Source organism: Staurois parvus, unplaced genomic scaffold (genome assembly GCF_062004578.1).
Source record: "Staurois parvus isolate SC_StPar_1 unplaced genomic scaffold, SC_StPar_1.0 ptg000048l, whole genome shotgun sequence".
Lineage (NCBI taxonomy): Eukaryota > Metazoa > Chordata > Amphibia > Anura > Ranidae > Staurois > Staurois parvus.
Window position 1 is genome coordinate 6,857,925 of NW_028317844.1, and position 26,339 is coordinate 6,884,263.

General features: G+C 40.4%; 1 protein-coding gene across 2 annotated transcripts in view; it reads right to left on the reverse strand.

Annotated features, from left to right (window-relative positions):
* Positions 1 to 8,025: 8,025 nt before the first annotated feature.
* Positions 8,026 to 26,339, reverse strand: part of CRYBG1 (crystallin beta-gamma domain containing 1) — a 350,815-nt gene continuing 332,501 nt past the window's right edge. For both annotated transcript variants that reach the window (XM_089665003.1, XM_089664996.1), the window contains 4 exons: positions 23,758 to 23,881; positions 21,835 to 21,993; positions 16,214 to 16,379; positions 8,026 to 11,319 (listed from right to left, as the gene is read on the reverse strand). In XM_089665003.1, coding sequence (XP_089521129.1) covers positions 11,231 to 11,319; positions 16,214 to 16,379; positions 21,835 to 21,993; positions 23,758 to 23,881 — 538 coding nt within the window. In that variant the 3' untranslated portion in view covers positions 8,026 to 11,230. The remainder of the gene's footprint in view (positions 11,320 to 16,213; positions 16,380 to 21,834; positions 21,994 to 23,757; positions 23,882 to 26,339) is intronic.

The window sequence follows — 26,339 nt, forward strand, 5'->3', positions numbered from 1 at the left end:
TGGATGCGCCATTCCCATGACAGCATGCCACTGGAGGGTTTCATTTTCCGGCAAGTCTATCATAATGTGCTAGTATGTGGTGCTGCCCAGAGGCCCGTTTTTTTTTTTTTATCCTGGTTTACTATTACTTCAAAGTCCAACTCCAATAAAATGATAAAACTGTCTCTGGTCACACTTTAGCCTCCTCAGCGTACAATATAGAGTTAATGTCCCTGTATTGTATGTGATGATGCCAAGGCTCCAACCATATACTGGAACTTCAGGCAGAGATAGAAAGCGCTGGAGCAGGGGTGTAAGGTAAGTGATAGACCCTGTCCTACAATCATTTAACCTTTGGGGTGGAAGCACTACAAGGGTGAGGAACGTCACACTCCTTGCTCTATTGATATTCCCCTATAATAAATTGAATCGGGTAAAGAAAAAGTACCTGTGAACTCAGTAAAAATATGTATTGCTGAAAGTTCTGACAAGTACATGAGATACTTACATTGCAAAATACCTTCAAGGCAAAATGGTGTATAAATTATGTTAGGTCTTTTAGTCATCACAGGTGTAGTTTGGCAGCTCCAGTTGATAAAATGTCAGATTAGATATTTCATCTTGAAAAGCATATCAACCCAGAGGCAATTCTCAGGACTACTGCTTACTGAACAAAAGAAAAAAAACTTTTAAATGTTATGCAAGGTTAGTTCTTCTAACAGAAAGACTGAACACCGTACTTATGACCATTGACTGCCTGACTATTATAGGCAATACTCCCAATCTGAACCTTGCTTTTGCTAATTAGGCTGTGAGTGATTTTGCTAGGAGGTTTTTGGAGGTACTTGTATCATACATGGGAATTTTGTGGCCCATGGAAAATCACCTTATAAACAGAACTAATTTTCCATCTTACAGAAAATGAAAGTATCAAAGTTCCGCCTGCGTCACTGTCACCATTCGGCCTTTGTAGTGAGTGATCAGCTTAATGAGCAGATATTGCAGATTGAAGGGATGTGCTAATCAATGGCCAGTTGAAGATACTTTACAAAGCATAGTTCAATGTGCAGTGATATGCAGTCGACATTCATCAAAAAACTGTAATTACACCAATAAAAAGTATGATTTGTATCAGGGGTCTCCAAACAAAGGGCAAGTTTACTGTTCTTCAGTCTTCTGGGGGTCTGGATTGTGGCTAGTGGGGGTAGAAAATGTCTTAGGCCAGGCATCAATGAGCATAAGGAATGCCTCAGGTGTAGTGTGCAGTTGCATAATGCCTGCAGTCAGTAGGAGAAGGAATATTGCCCTGGCATTGGTATTACTGGGATGAATAGTGCCCCATCATTGCTATCAGTGGGAGGAATAGTGCCCCATCATTGGTATTACTGGGATGAATAGTGCCCCATCATTGGTGTCAGTGGGAGGAATAGTGCCCCATCATTGGTATTACTGGGATGAATAGTGCCCCATCATTGCTATCAGTGGGAGGAATAGTGCGCAGTCATTTGTTTCAGTGGATGGAATAGTACTGTACCATTGATATCAGTGGGAGGAATAGCGCCCTGTCATTAGTTTCAGTGAATGGAATAATGCCCGATCATTGATATTAGTGGGAGGAATAGCACCCTGTTTTTAGTTTCAGTGAATGGAATAATGCCCCATCATTGATATCAGTGGGAGGAATAGCGCCCTGTCATTTGTTTCAGTGAATGGAATAGTGCTCCATCATTGATATCAGTGGAAGGAATAGTGCTCTGTCATTAGTTTCAGTGGGAGGAATAATGCTCCATCATTGATATCAGTGGGAGGAATAGCGCCCTGTCATTAGTTTCAGTGAATGGAATAATGCCCGATCATTGATATCAGTGGGAGGAATAGCGCCCTGTCATTAGTTTCAGTGAATGGAATAATGCCCGATCATTGATATCAGTTGGAGGAATAGCGCCCTGTCATTTGTTTCAGTGAATGGAATAGTGCCCCATCATTGATATCAGTGGGAGGAATAATGTCCCGTCATTGAGATCAGTGGGATGAATAATGCCCCGTCATTGATATCAGTGGGAGGAATAATGCCCCGTCATTGATATCAGTGGGAGGAATAGCGCCCTGTCATTAGTTTCAGTGAATGGAATAGTGCCCTATCATTATCAGCGGGAGGAATAGTGCCCCATCGTTGCTGTTAGTTTGGGGATGCCCCACTGTTGGTGTCAGTGTTAAGAACAGTTCCTCAAATCAGTGGGAGGAATAGTGTCCCAAGGGCCGGATAAAAGCTGGCAAAGGGCCCTCGAGCCCCAGTTTGGAGAGCACTGATTTATAAGAACAGAACATAGGGCACACAGACCTAGTTCATTAAAAACAAATAAGCTTTGAAGTATAACTAAAGGCAAAACTTTTTTAGAGTGGAGATGGATTAGAGCTCCTGTCAGTTCTTATCGGGGTCTGTGCCCCCCGTTAAGGAGATTCACCCTCTTTATTTGTCCTATTTAACATTATTTTTGAAAATGAAAGTAAACAAAAAACCCAAATTTTGGGTTGTCATCAGAAAAGTAATAGAGGGGAAATCTTCCAATGGGGGCACTAGTTCTGGTGACCTGGTCCCCAAGGAATTCCCTTAATTTGCAGAGATTTCTTCTCACTTCCTGGTTGGCTATGGGACAGGAAGTGAAGGGAAATCTCTGAAATGGGACACAGATGGTGAAAAAAAAAGCGGACAGGGGTTATAACCCTCCCTTGCTCCATCCAAAATGAAAAAAAGCTTTGCGTATAGTTCTACTTATTAAAAAGAAAGTGTTGCACTCAGAAATATCAGGAAATATTTTGCATACCGTACATAAGCCTTGAAGAAGAAACCCCCAAATCAGCCCTATGTGGCCAGCAGTAGGGCTGCATGCCAGAGAATAGTAACAGCACAGTCTCCAATACAGAACAGAGGACCTCTCTGGAGATGATGCTTGAAAAAGGGTGGCACCCCCAAAACATGTTGTATGTAGCAACTCCATGATACTCTGACATGGACATTGTAGTTTGTCAATGATCCACCAGAATGCCACTGTTCCACCATCCTCAGGCAAGCCCTCTGTGTTGTGTTGGAGGCTGTGCTCCTTCTGTTCTGATCTCATACTTGGTTGCAGACTGAGCCTGTCTTTTGCCTATGATGAAGCAAGACTATTCCTACACAATTCATTTGACACCACAGTTATAAATGCTCTAGTGATCTTCTAGTCTGGAAATTCAAGTACAAGTTCTTGTTTTGTCTACAGAAAGATGGTGTGAAGTGAGGGCAAACTCCCCTAATGAAAATGGTGGACACGGGAAGATAGTTTCAGGAGAGCCAGTGCATAACAGGGTCTTAGATGTGAGCAAAGAGAATCCTGCTCCACTGTAGTAACAACCCCTCTGGGACACAACAAATGCAATGAAAACAGCCTACTTACTGTTGCATTCAATAGTGTATTTTGGTTTTGTGCCCCTCCGCCTGGCAGAGAGTCTCACACCGATCAACACCAGACATCTCCCCTCAAATCCCCCCCCCTCCGGATAGTGTCCAACAACACCCCAGACCCATCCCCCCACCCGAGAGAGCCTTCCACTAACATTCACCACCCTCATGGCGACAGAGAGAGACACACACCTGGAAACAACAGTTGGGCTCTACATACACCATCAAGCAGCCCGCAGCCATTCTTGGATCCCACCTGGTCCCCATGCCACATATGTCCTTTCTTCCGGTGAGCAGTGTTGCCTCCCTAAAAAATGCCGTCCTAGGCAAATGCCTTGTTTGCCTTGTGGTAAATACTCCCTTGGTTGCAATCACAGGCCAGCCTGTGATCACAAGTCTGATTGGGCTCTACAAAACTTGGAGAGAACCCCTTTAGTGACATCAGAGATTTGGTGTGGCATGGCACTGTGGTGCAGTCTATTTTATGCACTACATACAATTGTTTTGAGGAAGGCCACTCCAGCACAAAGTCACCTGCAAGGCCATGACAATAAGGTATCAATTTTGTCTCTCTCCAGGAAGTTGTAGCATATGTGGCTACTGTGGAGACTCTATCCAGGATTATAGGAACAGCAGGAAACTGCCAGCAGTTGTTTCATTTAGGACAATTCCAGCACCAGGTATTATATCCAGCAGTTGGAGGGCGACATTTTACCCAGAGACACTGTTAAACTAAGGGGTTGATTTACTAAAACTGGAGTGCAAATTTTTTTGCAGTTTTGCATGATAGCCAATCAGCTTCTAATTACAGCTTGTTCAATCAAGCTTTGACAAAAAAAACCTGAAAGCCGATTGATTCTTTACAGAGCTGAACCACGTTTTGTATTCTCCAGCTTTAGTAAATCAACCCCTAACCCTTTCAGCAGGTATCGAGGCATAGGACCTCTAGAGCAGCCATTCTCAACCAGGGTGCCTTGAAGTTTCTTCAGGGGTGCCTTGGCAAAATGTCTAAAAATTGATCAAAACTTGTATACAAGCCAGTGGGTGGAACAAGCCTGCCTTTTAGTTAAACAAAGCCACAGGTTTTCATAGTGCATCATCTGAAACTTCTAGCCGCAGGCGTCCTGCAACCATTGACATCATCAGTTGATAAGTAGGTTGTCAGCTGCCTGCACAGCATCCTAATTTGACCCTCCCCTACTCCTCTCTATCAGTCTTGGGGTCACATTAGCTCAGTGATGGAGAAAAACTGAGGGAGAAGAGAAACATTGGAATACTAGTCAGTACTCACGCGTGTGCAGAAGTGTATTTGCTTTAGAAGAATAAATCCCCTCTAATGTTGGGTGTCCTACATGTGGATGTTGCTGCGTTATATAAAACTATTAAAATAGTTTTTCACATTTTAGAATGGGGTGTTCTTTTAAAATGGACAGTCTTCAGGCACCCCATTTTAGAATGGGTGCCTTAAGACTGTCCATGATTTTACAGGGTGCCTCGGGACTGTCCATAATTTTACAGGGTGCCTCGGGACTGTCCATAATTTTACAGGGTGCCTCGGGACTGTCCATAATTTTACAGGGTGCCTCGGGACTGTCCATAATTTTACAGGGTGCCTCGGGACTGTCCATAATTTTACAGGGTGCCTCAGGACTGCCTATAATTTTAAAGGGTGCCTTGACTGAAAAAAGGTTGAGAAACACTGCTCTAGAGGGAGCTGGCCCTTTTCTAATCCACATAGTGCCCTAACCTTCTGTAGATAGATGGCAGTAATACCATGCTGTATCCACCAATAAACCTTGAAGAAGAAAAAAAAGAGGCTGCATATACTTTAACTACATAAATAAAAACACGCAATAGCAAAAATATGATGGTCTACTAGGAGAGTTTTAGTTGGCTTTTCATTTTTTCCATTGTTACTAAAAATGTTAATGTAATATAGTGCCAAGAGTTAATCAGAGACAGATATTCTGCAAGACAACACACAATAGCAGGCTTTTATCAGATCCTATTGCAGATCTTGTTTTTTGCTGAACAAATTCAAAAGGTTACATTATTTCAGCAAAGTCATAAATTCTCTAAATGCATAAATCAATGGGAAAACATAGTGTATTTTCAGCCAGCACATATGTGAAGAATTTATTACAGAACTGACCTTTTAAGATTAACTATAACATGACCAGAACGCTTTTCCTTGTCTGCTTTAGCCAGTGCAGGGAATAAATCAATGGGCAAAAAATAAGTAAAGTCTAAAACCAAGAAGTAGCTGGCAGGTAGAAAGGGCCATTACTAGGAGGCACAAGAGAGTTAGGGCTTCAAAGAGTTACATGCACTTCAAAACATGGCATTGGGCATGCTATCTTAAAGCACTCAACGCCGATCAAAGTACCTGTCACTAAATAAAATGGTTAGCTTACACTGCTGTTTACACGTTGTGTTTGCTTTGCTTCAAACATACCCCATGTCGCTTTAGTGGTGCTTCAATGTGTCTAAATCCTGCATGGAAGTCTATAATGCTTGCTTACAGCAGCTTTTGCCAGGCTTTTATTCAGCTTTGGTTTCGCTTTGAGGTATTGCAGGTATGAGATATCAACACACACACAGGGCATCTGTCAAGCTTCATTAACCACTTTCCTGCCGCCCTATGGCAGATATACTGCTACAGGGCGGCGGGAGTGCACAAAATCACATATATATGCGATTTTGCATTTCCGGGTAGGGGGCAAGCCATGCGCGCACCGTACCCGCACCACCATTCACAGCCGTGGCTGTGAATCACCGGGTCCCGGCCAGTGATTACCTGCCAGCGCCCGGTGATTACCGAGCATCTCCAACGGGGAGGAGGACTGTTTTGTTTACTAACAGTCCTTCTCCGGCAGCTCAAGCACACTGCTCTGAATGGCTGTGAACAACACAGCCATCCAGAACAGTGTGATTACAGTGAAGCACGCAGACACCGCCCCCCAGTAAAACACTCCCTGCGCACATTCGCCCCTCATGTTAACCCCTTCCTGCTCAGAGCCATTAGTACAGCGTCAGTGCTTTTTTTTTTTTTAGCACTGATCACTGTATTGGTGTCACTGGGGATGTCAGTGACACCAAGTCAGTTCTTCCCAGTGTCAGACACCAGTGACTGGGGATGTGAGTGAAACTAAGTCAGTTCCTCCCAGTGTCAGAATGTTTGCCGCAGTCCTGCTATAAGTTGCTGATTGCCGCTATTACTAGTTAAAAAGAAAAAAAAAAAAAAAGAAGAAAATTGCAATATCTATACTGCCATTTGTAAATGCTATAACGTTTGCGTAAACCAATTAATTTACATGTATTGGGATTTTTTGTTTAGCAAATGCATGTAGCAGAATACATTTTGGCCTAAATTTATGAAATTATTTGATTTTTTAATTTTTTTTACTGGACATGTTTAATAGCAAAAAGTAATAAATACTGTTTTTTTTCTCAAAATTGTCGGGGTTTTTTTTTTCTTTTTTAAGGCACAGGCGATCAAATACCACTGAAAGAAAGCACAATTCGTGGGAAAAAAAGGACGTAAATTTCATTTGGGTGTAGTGTTGCATGACCGCGCAATTGTCAGTTAGTCAGTTGCCGTAACGCAAGAAATGGCCTGGTCGGGGAGGGGGGTAAATCCTCAGGAGGGCAAGTGGTTAAAGCTTCAAAAAACATCATCAAAGCATCACAGAAGCATCAAAAAAACATGTTGAAGAGGTAGACACTTTAACCCCTTCGCACCAGCGCCTCCCAGCCCTTTAAGGGTTTCAGAAGCCGGGAGGCGGGGCGGGGTTTAGGGTCATGTGACTGCCTTGACGCGCCATCACATGATCAGGAAAGGTCCCGATCGAAAGAGATCGGGACCTTTCGGTGAGTATCGGACATGTGTGCTGGGAGCGCACACTCTCAGCACATATGTTCTTTTTTTAATAGAACGCAAATGTGCGGCCGCTCGGGTTCTAGGCCCAGACGCCAGGAGGACGCACATTTGCATTCGGCCAGGGTGAAGAGGTTAATGTGTAAAGTTGAAGCAAGTGTAAACGAGCTCTTAGTAAGACCAATGGACAATAGATGTGACTAAGAAAGACTATGGAGAATCAACTGCACTGCAAGTTCACTACAAATGCAGTTGCTCTCGATCCGAAGGGAAGCTCTAAAATGAGGGGAAGCTCTGCTGATTTCTATCATCCAATCGTGCAAGCAAAAATGTTTTTATATTTTCCTTGCATGTGTTTGGGTATTCTTTGCAAAGTGAGGGGACTGCTGCAACGGTAGCATGTTACACCCTGAATACTTGTATAACATGTTACAAAAGGTGAACTTATCCTGTAACTATAGTGGATGGGTCAGTAGTCCCCCCTGTCCAGGGGCAGACTGACCATTTGGAAACTCAGGCACTGCCTGAGGTCAGTAGGGGGCCCCATGAGATGCCCCTGGTACCTTTTTCAAAGGCTTTTTTGAGTTTGGGCAAGGACACGGGGGCCCCATGATCCCCTATTGCCCGGGGGCCCCATGAGTTGTCAGTCTGCCCCTGCCTGTACTAATTTACATATGTGGTTTTCAGGATGCAATGCTCTTGTTAATATAATTCAGACCAAGACAATAGATTCAAAGGTAAAATCTTTTATTTATATTCCAAAAAAAGGGTTGTAGAAAAATATCCACCAACTTTAAAGGAGTCCAGAAACAAAAGAGGAAACCTCTTAATGACAAACATGTAAGGCACATAGGGTACTTTTTAAATAAAGCCATATTTATATATTTAAAAAAAATACTCTAGAATAAAGCTTTAGCATCCAGTAGTCAGAAAAACTTAATATTTATATTGCTTGTTTCTCTAATTGTGAGCTTTCCCAAAAATATTGCAAGGTTGGGATTCAGCATCTATACATTTCTTGGCTATATCAATTCTACCTTAACATTCTTACCGAACATTAAACCTACTCCCACCCCCTTTCTAAAGCTATTCTATCTAACCCTGTACAGAAAATATCGCTGTACATATCTATACTGAAGCCACTCTGGTCCGGTCTCCAGCAGCGCCTTCTGTGCAGGAGAGAAAGCTGAAAACGGCTGGGAAATGTCTAGGAGATGACATCACCCATAGGCTTACTATGGGGCATCAGTTTTTGGCTGCCTCTCCTGCACACAGAAGCCACCGCTGACAGCTGAGCCTGGAACTGGTCCGCAGTGACTGCAGAACTGTTAAGTATAGCAATCTTTTCTTTACAGGGTTAGATAGGATCGCTTTAGAATGGGGTGGGAGTAGGTTTAGCATTAGACAGGTAATGACTGGAATTCCACTTTAAGAAAAGCACAGTATGGACATGAATTGTGTGCCAGGTTTGATTTGTGTGCCAGGTTTGATTGTCACTGATAGGAAAACATTTAACAAGATCCAAGTTTTCATAAAATCAGGACAATATGCGTCCTTTATAAAATGCACGAGCTGTCTCTACACCAAACTAGAATTTGTCTTTGATGGGGTACACACCGCAGTCACTTCTTCTCTGCAGTATCTTAGTAGGATTCCAAAGATAATGATAATGTCTGTTTATACAAGGACATTCATGGATGCTGAGAATAAAACAGCACATGGTGTTTTCAGTTTTCTTCAACATTTTTCAAACTGGCTCATGCGTTCCACAAAATCTTAAGCAGGGTATACATGCAGCTGGTTGAGCGAAATAAAAAAAAAAAAAAAAAAAAAAAAAAAGATTCCTGCATCCACACAAGTAATATGGATGCGGGAATGTCTCCCTCACTGCGCTGCAGCAGCTGATCAAATGCTGGTTTTCCAGCAAGACCGTTCAACAGAAGCTGGACTAACGAATGGTTTCTGTTGAACAAACAGGGCTACACACATACAGAAATTCATCCAGTTCCTGCTGTACTGGCCAAATTTTGGTACCCAGCTTACTCACCCTTTTTCTTTGTAAATGTAATCAGCGGGGAAATCACATTAAATGGTGGTGTTGTTTATGGCTACCTATACAGTTCTTCAAAAGTCTTTATCAAAAATGTTTCTCTAAACCAATGATTCGTCTGTATTACAGTAATCCTACCCACAACTCATGTGCAAGGATTTAACAAATTTACTACTAGTTCATCTTCAAGCCCTTTTCACACTTCTGTGGTGCATTTTTTTCCCCACACTGCGGGTGCAGCACAGCTTACCTGTGTGTTTGGAGCAGATTAGCTGCACTTTCCCATAGAGTTCTATTGCTTGTGTGTTCTGATGTGCTTTCAGAAAGTGTACCAAACTTGTGGCACACAATATAAAACTCTATGGGAACGCACAGCTAACTCAACCCAAACGCACAGCTAACTTAGTCCAAACGCATGGGTAAGCTGCACTTCACCTATGGTGCTGGAAAACCACACCTCAGTAGTGTGAAAGTGCCGTTATAATGTAAGCTCCCAAGAGTAAAAAAAAAACAACGGAGTAATGCATTTCCCCAGTATTCAAACACTAAGCAGCTCCTGGTATTGTGCCTTTTTCTGTAGTGACGCATGAAAACAAATACATAAAAACAGCCAATCATCCAGGAGTATTTGGATTCTTGGAAATTCCCCTTTAGTGGTCAGAAATAGTGTTGTACCACATTAAAACATGTTCCTGACCACGTGTAAAGAGAATTCCCATTTGAAGAGAAAGACAGTTTCAAAACAAATGATGCATATTGTACACATAGAGAAGGCACCAGGGATTGGAAAGGAGGCAGCAAGGGTCAGAGACGGTCTACAGCGAAGGCATGGGAGGCAGTATTGATCAGTGACAGAGAAGCACAAGGCATTGGTTGATGAAGGGGGTGGTGGGGACTCTGGGGGAGAAGAAGAGCGAAATATTTTAAGAAATTAAGAAAGAGACTCTCAGTGGCATGTTCAACATGGCTTCTGATAACTGTACATACGTGGCAAATATATCAGATTTGATATATCTAAGATTTATTGGTGGGCCTTGCATGTGCTTGTTTGATCATTTTATTAGAACCTGCTATAAAGAGTGCCTCTGAAAACCCCTTTTTGTGTTTTTATGATGGTGGAATTTCCTTGTGTGTCCACAGTAAACATTAGCATTGCTCCAATACTATACATTTTGCCACAAAGGATTCACACAATCATTACTACTGATTTAAATATGACTTTTTTTCTGCTTAAAACACTCAGCAGTTTGCACAAGACAGCACCTGACAGGCCTGTTATATTGTACAGCTACACAGAAATCTGCTAGGGCGAACAGGAAAAAGTCACACACAACTGAAGTTTGTACATGTGAGGAGAATCCAGTGAATCGATTTGTAGTCTAGGTAGCTTAGCAGTGCTTCTGAATACTTTTGGTTTCTGAAAAAAAGCCTTAAAAGGGACAGCAAACAGAGTGAGTACTAGTAAAACAGTGCAGGTATCATTTTGAGATGATAACATATAGATCCACGATCAAGTGTTTGTAGTGAAGGATAGTGAGTTGCCTCACTTTTTAATAGTCTATGTACAAGAGTCACTATAACACATAGAAGTTCCACATGGTAGGCTTTTTTTTGCCTTGACTGTGCCAGAGGTTCAAATGAAGTTCCTTTGAATATTGCACAAGCTTCAAGCTTTAAAAACAAAAGTTATTAGAAGGCAATTGAAGTACCATTGAACATAAAACCAGTTGACTCCAAGGCATCCTCAGTGGTGATGTAAACATATCCTCTGAAAGTCATGCTTCTCAGAATACAGGTCTCCTAGCAGCAGTGTAGGCAGCCAGTGCATAGAATGAACAATGAGTGCCTTGGGTCACCAGAACATCCACTTTACAGCGGTGTCTGGTTATAAAACACATATTTCCCACAGCTGGGTGAGCTTGTCTTCTGTTTCTTGGTTCAGCACAATGTGTTGTTGATCAAACTGATTGCCCCCTGTAGAAAAAAAGGGCACAGTTTAACAAATACGCAGTGTATGATCACATTAAAGTGGGTAAAGCTTTCATTCAATATACTCTTACTATTTGTATTAAACAGGAAAATCATATATATATATATATATATATATATATATATATATATAAAACTGTATATTTGAAAAAAAAATTAGTCTAAATGTAGCAATTTGGAGAGCACAAGTTAGAAGTAAAATCACTGGAAATGGTAGCGCCCAAATATATAAAACGTAGCTACATTATACCAAAGTGTCATTAGTTAAATATCATCTGAATATTACAATTGAATTATCTATTGTTCATTGCTGCAAAGGTTACACTGAAACAAGGTATATTCTGCTTAGATTCCACTGTCAGGATTTCTATACATCTATATTATATAAGATTTGTGTATGCCAAGAGCACATTCGCTCGCTCCCCCCCCCCTTTCCTGACCTGTGGTGCTGCATGCTTGGATGAGGGTGTGGTATGGATTTTGGGAGAGACCCCCACACCATTTTTAAAAAAAATTTGGCATAGGGGTTCCCATCAAAATCCATATCAGACCCGAAGGGCTTGGTATGAATGGGGGGACCCCACACCTTTTTTTTTTTTTAATTCCTGGCAATTCTGTTTACATTCAGCTGTCAGTGGGGAACCCCGCTGACAGCTGAAACATGAAAGAATGTTTTCACTACTAAAATACCGCATGACTTAATAAAATAATATAACTCATGCAGTATTTTATTAGCTGTGCGGTACCTTACCACATACTCAAACACAGTAAGATACTGCTTAGTGAATTGTCTCCTTTGTACAAAGTTTGCAGTCGAACTTTCATTAGGTTCGAATGTTTGACCACAAACCGAACGGGGGGGGGGGGGGGGGGGGAGGGTGTGTTTGGCCATCACTACCAAGAAAGGCTTAAAGTACAGCTCATTATTTAATGTTACTTTAAATAGTTTGTCTGAGACATGTTGACTAGTTCACTTTCAATAATTTGTTTTCTACTAGATAACTCCAAGGTACAGAAAATATGCAATTGTGATTTATACACAGTTGCCAGGACAGTGAGAATCAGTGCTAGAACATCCTGTTTGGGCGTTACAAAAGCCTGCAGACATATGGAACTTGAAGCCACAGATATAGGATTGATTTGTAAGCACCTTTGAAAAGAATTTGAACAGGAAAAGTATTGATCCAAAACATACCAGTGATGTAAGTGGGAGGCATACTTCAAAGGAAAAGAAAAAAATGAAGGTAGAGAGGCCTCCAGAGAAGGAGAATGGAGGAGAATGTAGTAGGAGAAAGTTACAGTAGTGTGCGAAGGGTGCACAGGAAAAGATGAGGGAAAAGGAAATGAGAGCAAGAGGAAGGGTTGGGGACAAAGGGTGGGATGGGAAATTTAAACTGTTCTTCCCCCTACAAAGCAGAGTAACTTTTACTGGCATTATGGGGTTGGCTTATTGTATCCAAGGGGGCCATACTGTGAATTTGTTGTGAGTATCTAGGACTATGGTAATTTTTTTGTTAATAAAGAACATAGGGATGCACTGCTGAACGTCTGTGAAATGGGTGAATTGTTTTTCCAGGCTTTTGCTATGGTCTGTTTTGCCACTAATAAAACATAGGTTGTGGATTTAAACTGTATTTTAGTGAGGACTAGAGGTTTGAGATGAAGTAAAGTAAACCAAGAGTCTCCTAGAAGGGGACAGTGGAAACATTTTGTAAAAGCTTGAGGACTTTGGGACAAAACCTTGTGGACATGGGGCAGGTCCACCAAATGTGTAAAATCTGTAACATCCCACGAGACAGCACAACCACAAAAGCAATCATCTGAGATGGGACAATGTACAATCATACAACAGTCGTGAACGCATATTTCACTGAATTTATTTATGGCGCAGGAAGCAATTGAAAACCAGATTTGTAACCAGTCTTCTCTAGCTTTAGTGCCTGGGAGCTCTGTTTTCTATTTAGAAACACAAGTGTGGTTCATAGGGTTGCTGGAATTAGTTAATTGTGAACAATGGATATCAGCCTGGGAGAGAGACCACCTGATAGCAGGTATGTTCAAAAAGTGTGAGTTGAGTTGTAAAGTCTTTATTGGTAAGTATGGAGGTGTACTTGCATGAAACAGAAGAGATCAGATGATGGTACTTGATATTTGTCTTTAAGGTCCACCCAGGAGTATATAGTGCGGTCATTATAAAAGGTGTAAACATAATGGAATTTAAGGAAGTGCTGTCAATGGAAGGTACTAGGTGATTATAGGACGGGAAGGAACAGTGCATTGCCCAAAAGAGGTTGCAGGGGCAGATGAGGTGAGATGAGTTTACTAAAGTATTTGGTCATGTGCCAGACTCATAATGTGTACTGCATTACAGGGCTCATGGAAGCAGGCCTAGATTTAGTTGGGAGCCAGGGGAGTGAATGGGGAGATACTAGAGAGCAGCAATATGCTTCTAAGTCTACCAACAGAGGGGCCTGCTTTGATACAAATACATAGGTCAGTGGTGTAACTTGGGCAGCTGTAAAGTATTTGGAGAGATTAGGGACTCCAAGTCCCCCTTGTCACTTATAAATGAGCATGTCATAGTAAGAAATGTGGGGTTGTTTATTGGACAAAACAAATCCTAACACGTAGTTGTGAAAGGATTTCATGGTGTAGGATGGGATTGGAATTGGAAAAGTGCAAAACAGAGAAGAGAGAAGTTTTAGTAGGATAGTCATTTTGACAACTTTAATTTTCCCCATCCAGGATGAACTGAGGTGGGCCCAGAAGGAAATAAAGAATTTCAGTTATTGAAAAGTTGGGGTACAATTGGCTTAGTATAAAGTATGTTACAAGCAGGTAAGGCGAATTCCCACATAGTCCAAGTGGGAGGTGGGCCAAGCAAAGTTATTATTTTGTTTTAGAGAAGCCACTGCAGTATTTGGAAGAGAAATATTAAGGGCAAGGATTTGTTCTCATTAATGGTAAGGTTAGATATTTTAGAGAATTGTTTGAGAGTGGAAAACAGGAAGGGTAAAGTTGTGTGCGGTTTGATTAAAATTAATAGTAGATCATCAGCAAAAAGGCTTATTTTAAAGAGCTTAGGACCAAGTTCAATACCTGGAATGTCCAAATTGGACCTGTTGAAACAAGCTAAAGGCTCTAGGGCCAGTATTAGCAGGATAGGGGGGGAAGGGAAACCCTTGTCAAGTACCTCTGTGAATTGTGAATGATGTGGATCGATAGGTGAGGTACTGTACTGTGGTGGAAGGCTAGTGGTCAAATGCTTTTAATCAGGAGAGGAAGTGGATTTGGAAGCCCCAGATTTCCAGGGCATAGTACATGTAATCCCAGGACAGACAGCTGAATACCTTATGTATATCCAGCCCAAGTAACTGGCTAGGGATTTGTTTTTCATGTACTAGGTGAATTACATGGATGATTTGTGAATTAGTGTATTAAAAAGGATTAGGTGTAATTACAAGAATACTGGCCATTTTGATATCTGCATATGCGGTCTGAAATTATAAGGATCTAGGGTGTCTTTGGTTTCAGAAGCATCACTATGTGGGCTTATAGGGAGAAAGAATGTAAATCTGGATGGGTATGTAAATATTAGCCAGATGCCGAGAAAGCTTATCAGATAAATTTACATACTATAAAGCAGAGAAGCCACCAAGGCCTAGAGGTTTTTGCATTTTAAGAGATCTGATTGCCCTGAGGACCTCTGCTAAACTAACTTTTTCTTACAGAACAATGCTGCCACTGGGTGTGCTGTAATGGACTATAGTAGCATTAGCCACATACAGTAAGCGGCTGTGTGTTCAGGCAACAGTATGGGTGACTTCCCATCTGCTGATGGGTACAAAGAACGTTGGACTTTGTGCTTCTGCACCATTCAGGAGAAGCCTAGTACTTTTATCAAGGAATACAAAGCTTCCTCTGATTGGTCAAGATAGACATTGTGATGTGATCCACCTGCCTCTTGCCTCTATTGCTTCTGGAACACATTGCAACTTACCATATAGAGCTAATGCTACTACAGTCCAATACAGCAAACCCAGCAGACACAAGTTTCTGTAATGAAATAGTTAATTTGGCCCAATCAAACTCTTTAATGTGACATTAAATATGGAATTCTAAATGTCACTAGTGAGCAAAGTTTGTATATTTGAAAGGTAAAATCCATAGATACAGACAAAAATATAGGCACAGCAAGGGGATCACCAGTATAGATGACAAGACAACACACTTTTTCCACTTTCTGTGGCAGATGTATGCTTGATGTTTTTATATCCTCTGTTGATGTGGTGTTCTGCAAAGGATTTATATACACAGGTACCAGGCTTGATCATAGGGAATATCATTGGTGCTGGAAGAATGTGCCAAGCTAGTGGTCAGCTAGCTCTGTATGACTGTGCCTGATGCATGCAGATCTAGAGTACAGGCTACTGCAACCAGATATGCGATAAATATCCCAAGCACAGGCTTTTGGAAAATGGAATAGCGGAGATCTTCCTGTATTATATTTTGGGAGTTTGTTGGGAGGGTAGTGGCAAAGCCAGTTAAGACTGAAAGTTCAAACACTGATGAGAGCAGAGGTCAAATAGCCAATTTACACTGAAGGCACAATTACCCCGTAACCAGAATAACATTAGATTCCAGAATTCTCCCATGTGTTCTTATGAGCTGAACAGCAGCCCAGGTTACTCGGATCATGCTGTGCAGCATGCTCTATTTAGGACAAGGGTTGAGCATATCTGAACACCATAGCCACAAAACCATATAATTTGTGCTACAATAAAATTACCAGTACTGGGATGGCCTACACAGTTATGTCTGACATCCCTTTATACATTTCAAAGTAAGCTTTCCCTTTCTGCTGAAGTTAACGCCTTACCTTTGACATCTAAAACTAGATTTGGCTTTGATCGACTGTGGATCCTGCCTTCAGGACTGATACTCCAAAGAGCTGGTGAGGTGCCAGGTTCATCCAGGCTGAAGCCAAGTTTGCTGCCGGCGGTGATCAGGCTCCCTGCACTGGCCATACTGCAGTCTTCAGCAATCTGCAGGTTCCAAATAATTCAAATTACTATAATTTACACAAATGTATTCTTAACAAAAGAAGCATGTATTACATAGGAAACATATATAAGATCATTATGTACTAGACTAGCCACATTTAAAAGTCATTATATAGACAGAAATCCTACAGGGCCAAATCAGTGCACCAAAAATGAATACAAAGCTTTTGACTTTTAACGATGATTGGCATTTCGACAGATGTTTGATATATCAGATCTACTTTTTCCTGATGGCAATAAAGCAAAACAAACACCAAAAACATTACCTAACCACGTACAGTCATGGCCGAAATTGTTGGCACCCTTGATATTTTTCCTGAAAATCAAGTATTTCACACAAAAAAGGTATTGCATTAACACATGTTTTGCTATACACATGTTTATTCCCTTTGTATGTATTGGAACAAATATAAAACAGAGGCAGAAAAGCAAATATGACATAATGTCACACAAAACCCCAAAAATGGGCTGGACAAAAGTATTGGCACCCTTAACTTAATATTTGGTTGCACACCCTTTGGAAAACATAACTGAAATCAGTCGCTTCCTATAACCATCAATAAGCTTCTGACACCTCTCACCCGGAATTTTGGACCACTCTTCCTTTGCAAACAGCTCCAGGTCTCTCTTATTGGAAGGACACCTTTTCCCAACAGCAATTTTAAGATCTCTCCACAGGTGTTCAATGGGATTTAGATCTGGGCTCATTGCTGGCCACTTCAGAACTCTCCAGCGCTTCTTTGCCATCCATTTCTGAGTGCTTTTTGACGTATGTTTGGGGTCATTGTCCTGCTGGAAGACCCAGGATCTTGGACGCAAACCCAGCTTTCTGACACTGGGCCCTACAGTGCGACCCAAAATCCTTTGGTAATCCTCAGATTTCATGATGCCTTGCACACAGTCAAGGCACCCAGTGCCAGAGGCAGCAAAACAACCCCAAAACATCATTGAACCTCCACCATATTTTACCGTAGGTACTGTGTTTTGTTCTTTGTAGGCCTCATTCCGTTTTCGGTAAACAGTAGAATGATGTGCTTTACCGAAAAGCTCTATCTTGGTCTCATCTGTCCACAAGACGTTTTCCCAGAAGGCTTTTGGCTTACTCAAGTACATTTTGGCAAACTGTAGTCTTGCTTTTTTATGTCTTTGTGTCAGCAGTGGGGTCCTCCTGGGTCTCCTGCCATAGCGTTTCATTTCATTTAAATGTCGACGGATAGTTCGCGCTGACACTGATGCTCCCTGAGCCTGCAGGACAGCTTGAATGTCTTTGGAACATGTTTGGGGCTGCTTATCCACCATCCGGACTATTCTGCGTTGCAATCTTTCATCAATTTTCCTCATCCGTCCACGACCAGGGAGATTAGCTACAGTGCCATGGGTTGCAAACTTCTTGATAATGTTGCGCACTGTGGACAAAGGCAAATCTAGTTCTCTGGAGATGGACTTGTAACCTTGAGATTGTTGATATTTTGCCACAATTTTGGTTCTCAGGTCCTCAGACAGTTCTCGTCTCCTCTTTCTGTTGTCCATGCTTAGTGTGGCACAGACAGACACACAATGCAAAGGTTAAGTGAACGTCTCTCCTTTTTATCTGCTTTCAGGTGTGATTTCTATATTGCCCACACCTGTTACTTGCCCCAGGTGAGTTTACAGGAGCATCACATGCTTGTAACATTTTTATTTATCCGCAGTTGTGAAAGGGTGCCAATACTTTTGTCCAGCCCATTTTTGGAGGTTTGTGTGACATTATGTCGAATTTGCTTTCTTTCCTCCCTTTTTTTGTTTTGTCCCAATACACACAAAGGGAATAAACATGTGTATAGCAAAACATGTGTTAATGCAATACGTTTCGTGAGAAATACATGATTTCCTGGAGAAATATCAAGGGTGCCAACAATTTCGGCCATGACTGTATGTACCTAGGATGAATCTCATACATCCTAGTCATACAGACTATCCTAATGGATGCACACCTCTAGGTAATGCTATCAGAACCTGTTAGTTTGACAGCCAAAGTCCTGATCTGTGAAGAACTGCTGTCAGTGGTCTATATTGCTATAAAGATGTTTCAGAGCGCCAGTTTAAAAGGATACAAACATTAATACAATGTAACAGCAGCAGATGTCAAAACCTGCTATTTACAATCTTTTTTTTAAATACAGAATGAATACAGAAGACAACCTGGGAGCAGAAGAGTTTAGTTTTGTTGACAAATAAAAAAAATACAACTGTTCTTTTTTTTTTTTTTTTTTTTTTTAAACAGTGTGAACGCTGAAACTCTTAAGACAACTTGCATTAATAAATATAAAGTACTAATATAATTCTGAGCTATTTATCATAACACTATAATTATTATTTTCAAACCCTTAAAACAAAGCTAAAACCTCAAATCATATATATCTTATGAAAACGGGATCTGTAGAATAAAACTATGATAGTTGTAATGTTTTCTTGTTGCACAATAGCACCATTGTATATGAAATCTACTTCATATTTTCAGTATAAAAAAAAAACAAAACAAAAAAAAACTTAAAATTTTAGTGCTCACAAACACAATAAAATATAAACATTTTTTGAAGAGTCAAGAAAATACATCAAGATTTAACATAGCAAAGCAACGCTTTAAAAACCTGGAAGCGTTTTTCCAGCAGAAAAAAAACAATGAACAGTCCTAAATGCTTATAAATGCTACTAAAACGCTCCTAACAGCTTTTTTTCCCTTCATTCACTGTAAAAACGCTAATAAAATGCTAACTCTCCTAAACTTCTTAAACTTCTTTGCAGCGAAGTGGGTACCTGTCAAGTTTGGGTACCCTTCCCCCACCCCCCAAAGGTGCTAATCCATAACAGGAAGCGGGAAACAGAGGCTTAAAGTGGAAGCTCCATTTGTGTGAAAAAATGATAAAAATTTCATATGGTCACAGTGTTGCATGACTGCGCAATTGTCGTTCAAAGCGCAACAGTGTTGACAGCTGAAAATTGGCCTGGACAGGAAGGGGGTATTATTGCCCAGTAGACAAGTGGTTAAATAACTCCTGAAAGATACTACCACAAAAAGTATGCTTTAATCATCATCTCATTTATGGCCACCCCTAATTATACTAAAAGTCTAAAATCTAAAGGTGGCCACTGTGGAACAGATCTCTCACAAAGCAAAAAGAAATAGCAAGTACTGAGCAAGGTTCATAAACAGTCCATAGAATACCTTAAGCGGTTATAGTAGTAGGGCTCAGATTATGAATTTCTAATGCTTATGGGTACATTTAAAAGGATTACAAAAGCCAACAAGGAATTCTAAAGTGTAATCTAGGCTGATCTTTATCTGCTTGCTCTGTTTTGGATCAGTGATGTTCCTCTGTTTTCCTGGATACAAACAGTTGTGGGAGCTAACAGATCTGTTTACCAGCATATTAATAGTGTATTCTGCTAAAAAAAGAATTCTGCCTTTGCCAGGAACCACATTATATAATGGAACACAGTGGAGTCTTTTACAAGTAGCAGAATTTCCAGAACTATAGCATTTTTTTTATCTGCCAACTCATTGACACACATTGCAAAATACATTAAATGCAATACCAACGTCAGCCTAGGGGCGGACTGACAACTCATGGGGCCCCCGGGCAATAGGGGATCATGGGGCCCCTGTGTCCTCACCCACACCCAAAATAGCCTATGAAAAAGGTACCAGGGGCATGTCATGGGGCCCCCTACTGACCCAGGGCCCTCGGGCAGTGCCCGAGTTCACAAATGGTCAGTCCGCCCCTGCGTCAGCCTACAGAAAATCATTTGCGCAGATTAAACCAGTTTAACCCTGTTGCTGCCAGAGCAGTTTTGCACAAAAATGCACATTAAAATGTGTTAAAAAAACACATTTTAGGCCTGAAGATTAGTTTAAGCCCTCAAGCATTATTTATTTTCTAAGAGCAGGGACCCTAGAGAAAACTTTTTTTTGTAATTGCATTTTGTAGGTCACATTATATTAGCACAGTGGTTTATCAAATGCATATTTTCTGTAAAAATACACTATTATTTTTTAGTGCACACAAACCCAAAATATTACCCACTTTTTGGTAAAATATAAAGATGGGGTTGTGTCAAGTGAATGGATAACCAATATGTCAACCTTAAAATTAAGCATTCCTGTGAAACAGGAGCAAACCTTAATATTCAAATTTGTCCACAGGTGATGCTTGAAAAGCCCTTACAGGTTACCAGTGAGTTAACAGTGAATAATGGCCCTAGAACTATTGATGTGTGTGTGTGGCTGAGAATTGGCGGCTCTGAACCAGGAAGTGACGCAATATACATTGCTTCCTGGCTTACTGATCAAAGGGAAGATCAGTAAACATCTAGCCAGTGACACTCATTATGCCAGTCTCGACCCTGCAGGTGGCACAGTGGAACCTGGCAGGGAAACGGAAGGGGGTGTCATGCGAGGGAAGTGGTATCATTCAATGCTTGTGGAAGTGATCAGGCAGCTGTAAAAACCTGAATAACCAAATACCAGACAGACAACATTCAGTGTGTAAAGCACACATACATACTTCCAGCTGCTGTAGAAGCCAGGAGTGTATGTAAAATCAACTGCTGCCACCAGCGTAAGCCTTATGTTGCGAAAGGGTTAAAGTGTATGCAAAGCCAACATCCTTTTTTAAGTGTTGAATAGAATAGAGAAGGGTATTTAGCAGTTTATATTTACTAAAATAATTGCATTTCTGTGTAGAGTGTACTGTGGGAGACCAGATAGAGTGAATGCAGGGTCCTGGTTTTAGAAACACTGCAATGCATTCTATGCATTAAGGTAAAGAACCTTCTGGGTGCAGCTTCCCCCTCAGCCCCCTAAAACTTACCTGAGCCCCATCTCAATCCAGCAATGTGCATGGGAGCAGTGGCTCCCTCAGGTCTCTCTTTCCTCATTGGCTCACTGGCCAATGGCCCCTGCTGCTGTCAATCACAGCCAATAAGGAGAGAGCAGGGTGTGTGAATGAACAGTGTATTCACAGGAGCATGGTTCAGGGGCGAGACTGCTCGAGTGCCCCCATAGCAAGAGACTTGCTATTAGCAGCACTTGGTGGTGGTGGTGGTGGTGGTGGTGGGGGGGGCGGTTGTGCAGGTAAGCATTTTTTATTATTACAAACTTTAGAATCACTTCAATTAATTTTACAGTGTAATACATTTAATGTGGATGTGCATCCTTTTTAATGATTTGTAGTGTCTATGCACAGCAGTGTTAATAGTTTAGAACAGTAAGGAGGGTTTAGCTTCAGAGACTGATATTTAATAGAAAGCAACAAAACAATCAAGTTTGCCTATGCTGGTTTGAGACAAAATGTCTTCCCTATTAAAAAAAAATAATTTAGTCTCTTTATTAAAGCAGCTCCAAATCTATCCAAGTACAGAATATTATTTACACATTGTGCATGTATAAAAGACTCACGCGACATCTAATGACTCCTTTTTGATAAACCCAGATCTGATCTTCAGACCCGTTATCTTCCATGACCTGTATCCTTAGAAGTTTGACATCGTCCAAGTTTCCATTTGTTGACATCATCATTCCACTGTCCTTATTTCGAAGCTTAAAGTACAATCGTTTCTGTTCAGAAAAGTAAATGCAAAATGTAAATGTTACAGGTCACTGTATCAAGCTATAGCTTACCAAGAGAATAATAAATACTTCATGTATAAATAGAAAATGACAGTGCACCTATCATTTAAGGTTTAATTAACCTAACCTTAAAGTAGTTAATTGTACTGCAACACAGTATACGGGTATAGGAGAATGTCCATCTGTGAAGAAACCATTGAGCTTGGCTTTGCTCACGAAACCGCTAATGTGACCAATGCAAGATAGCAGATGTAAACCCTACCTGAATGACATTTACTTTTCTATAGCTCTGTGTATCATAAAAAAGTACCTTTTCTAAAACAAAATACTTGTTTTTACTTTTTCCTTATCCTTTGTTGCATCTCAGTGCTGCTGATATCCTGCAGTCAGATTCTGTATATATGTATGCACTCCAGCAATGGGTGCATGGCATTTTACAAGGTAAAAGATGCGCAGAAGCACAACTTAGAGACAGGAACAGATTGTAGTCATCCTATAACAGGAACAGCCTGAACAAAGACCTTCATGGCAGGATCGGCAGGTAATGTTTTAAAAAAAGCTGCAAATTTAAATATACTGAAAATTACTTTAACATGTTAAAGTTTGTATGAGATTTTAGTTATTGGGTTTACATATACTTTAATCACAAGATTCCCAATGAAGCATGATTTTCCCAATCAGGAGCTTTGCCTGAACTGTGATCCTCCAACTTGGCAGAAACCACATCCTGCCAGTAACGGAACGCCAAAAGCAAGTTGCTTTACAAATGGCATCTGACATTCTCCTTTACACTCACCTGAAATACCCAACTTATGCAAAAATAATTTCATTTATTAGATCCTAGTAGTACTTCTGACTTTTTTTTTTGTCAGAAAAAGATTTGAGACAAAGGTCAAATTAACAAACAAAAGACTAAACGTTCTAGTTCTTCACAATACAGTTTATGAAAACAACTCAAGACATATAATCAGCACAGTAACAAGGTCTAACAGTTATCCTTAAAATTGTACAAGAAAATAAAAGCAAAAATGATTTCTGCAATTCTTACTCTAGGTACATTGTATGAAATGTCAGCCAAACAGCTTATCCATAACCAGGTCTATCGCTGCAAGGTCTGGAACATCCAATCAGCTACTCCACACTCTATTAAACTTGGTTGTGCATCCCTGATGCTGAAAGATAACTTGCTCATAGAGTAAAGACCAAATACTCCACCAACTCTTTGAGAGTGGGAGGGGAGGAACTTTTCCAGTGTAACAGTATAATTTTACAGGCCTGAACCATGGGCTCTGGAGATGGTCTCCCCTGTAAACTGATCTGTCACCACATTATCAATAATACCCAAAATACAACGTTTAGGATCTGGAGTGAGATTAGTAGTGAATACTTGTCTAATGGTATTGAGTACTTCCTCCCAGTACCTGTGTAGCTTTGGGCAAGGACAGATTGGGTTTAGCGAACCTCTGGGATTCTAGGCCTTCTGGAAGAGAGGTTGACTGCAGTGTAGGACTAAGGATAGGGATGAATCTGGAAGTTCCCGTACGCCCCCTACATTCTGAGACGTGCCTGGCAATAAATGTTGCAGCTGTGACCTCTGACATTTTTGATGAACTAGTTTACTAAAATAGAACTCAGTCCAAGAACATAATATATAAACGAACCAGCATTTGGCTATTAGAAATACTTTAAAATCAGCAGACATTTGCACTGAAAATGAATCAGTTAGGCTTCATCAGTTCTGTCTGTAAATACCTGTCGAAGAGGATGCAGTGATCCGATTCTATTCCAGCCACTAAACTGCTGCCACTGTGCAATTTTACTAGGTGAAATTAACAGTTGTCGACCTCTGTAATTAGTGTATTCGTAAAACACCCATCTGAAAGGAGAAATGTTTACATTATGACAAGGCATTAAAGAATTTGTGAACGTTTACCTTAATACCAAAATAACCCAGTATGTTTAAAATAGGAATGAAAAGTAAAACATTCATGTATAGATATAAAAACACTTTATAATATATATATATATATATATACACACACATATATATATATATATACACATATATATATATATATATATATACACACACACACATATATATATACACATATATATATATACACATATATACACATATATATATATATATACACACATACCTTTTTTTTTTCTTTTGTTATAAGTGATCATATAATCTCTATTCTCAGCTGCATAAGGAGCTCAGTGAGCTGGGGGAAGAGAACCAGCAGTACAATGAGCTTGCCAATGAATGGCCGTGCAGGGGGGATATGTCAGCACAAGTCTGACCATTGGAGGACAAGCAGGCTGTTCTCCCAGCACAGCCAGAAATCTGACCACACTAGAATGAATGTGCTTTCATGCATTTTGTGGTAAGTTTGAATTAGGAAAGTTGGACTGGCAGGATCACTCGGTATTTCATGCAAAAGGAAGCAACACAAAGATAACAGACTCCTTTTTAACACATAGTACGACAAAGGTATATCAGGAATATGAAATGTTGGGGTAACATATTTTCTAAGGCGACATAAAATACACATACAAAATCACTGATACATGTGAAAAAAAAAAAAAAACATTCATAATGCATGTATTTTCTTCAGTTCAAATACTTCTGTTTCAATTATAGCAATGTCAATGCACCATTACTGAAAACTAAGTTTCAAGTTTTTTCAGTACTGATGCAATGGCATTGTTATCATTCAATCATTTTATGCATCAACCAAAAATTAAATAAGCAGCGAGTGAACATAAACCATTGTCAATAGCAACCCCACTCAAGCAGGGCAAAACAACTAATGTTATATGTTTTACTGTTTTATATAAATGATCCACACAGTGCAAGGAAACATATAAGAACTGTTGGGGAAAGGCACAAGTCCATCCAAATGGAAGGCCTCAGGTTAAAGTAATTTCCAATGGGTGCAGCTTCTTCAAAGCCTCAGGAAATTAGGCATAAGAATCTCTCAGAGCTACAGCAGCTCTATCCTGCTGCTGTCTAGCTTGGCATTAAACCATACTATGGTGAGATGCCTCGCAGTGTTCGAGTTACAGGCCCATCTCACTGTTGAATTTAGACATTAAGATATATGCAAAGGTCCTGGCGAATAGGTTGAAGGAGTTTATGCCTGAATGGATACATGGAGATCAGGTGGGCTTTGTCCCCGGAAGAGAGGGCAGGGACAATGGATTGAGATCCCTGATGCTGATACAGAGAAGTAAAAAAGGGGAGGTACCGGTGGTGGCCCTTTCAATCGACGCAGAAAAGGCTTTTGATAGAGTAGACTGGGGCTTCATGATGGATACCTTAGATGCCCTGGGAATTGGAGTCAGAATGAGGGAATGGATTGGAAAGCTGTACAGTAAGCCCTCCGCAGTGGTAATAGTAAATGGGGAAAAAACAGAGCCCATCGGGATGTCAAATGGAACAAGGCAGGGCTGCCCTCTGTCCCCCTTATTATATGTTATGTCATTAGAGCCTCTTTTATCAACAATAAGGAAAAATGGAGATATAAGGGGAATTCAGATAGGAAATGTAGAACATAAAGTGGCAGCTTTTGCTGATGATCTGCTGTTTTATGTGGGGAACCCCAGGATAACACTCCCAAATCTAATGAAACTGCTGAAGGAATATGGAGAAATATCAAATTTAAAAATCAACCCAACAAAAACTGAGATCTTAAACATAAACATCCCAAAAAGCGAAAAAGAAAAAATACAAAAAGAATTTCCCTTTATTTGGAAAGAAAGAGATATAAAATATTTGGGAGTAAGGCTTAGTGCGGCGTATAAAAACTTGTATAAACTAAACTATATTTCATTATTAAATGAAGTAAAGGGGGGATTAAAAGCGTTAGAGAGAGGATTCTCATCGTGGTTAGAACGTATAAACCTGGTAAAAATTATAATTGTACCAAAAATTTTATACAGATTTCAAATGATACCAATCAAACTCCCGGAAGCTTTTTTTAAAGTAATAAAAAGAATGATAACGGGATATATCTGGAGGAAGAAAAAACAGAGGGTGTCTCATGAAATATTAAGTAGAGATAAAGAGAAGGGTGGTCTGGGAGTTCCAGATATAAAGAGATATTACAAAGCAGTAATATTAGGGAGAATTTTTGACTAGACGTTCAATTTAGAGGGGAAAAGTTGGGTAAAAATTTAAAATACACTTAGTGGAACTAATTTGAATAGAATAATATGGCTACCAGCACAATATAGAGGATTGAAGGAGGATTTAAGTTTGTACACTGTAAATGTATTAAGGGAATGGGATAAAATACACAAATATATGAAATGGGAATTTAATT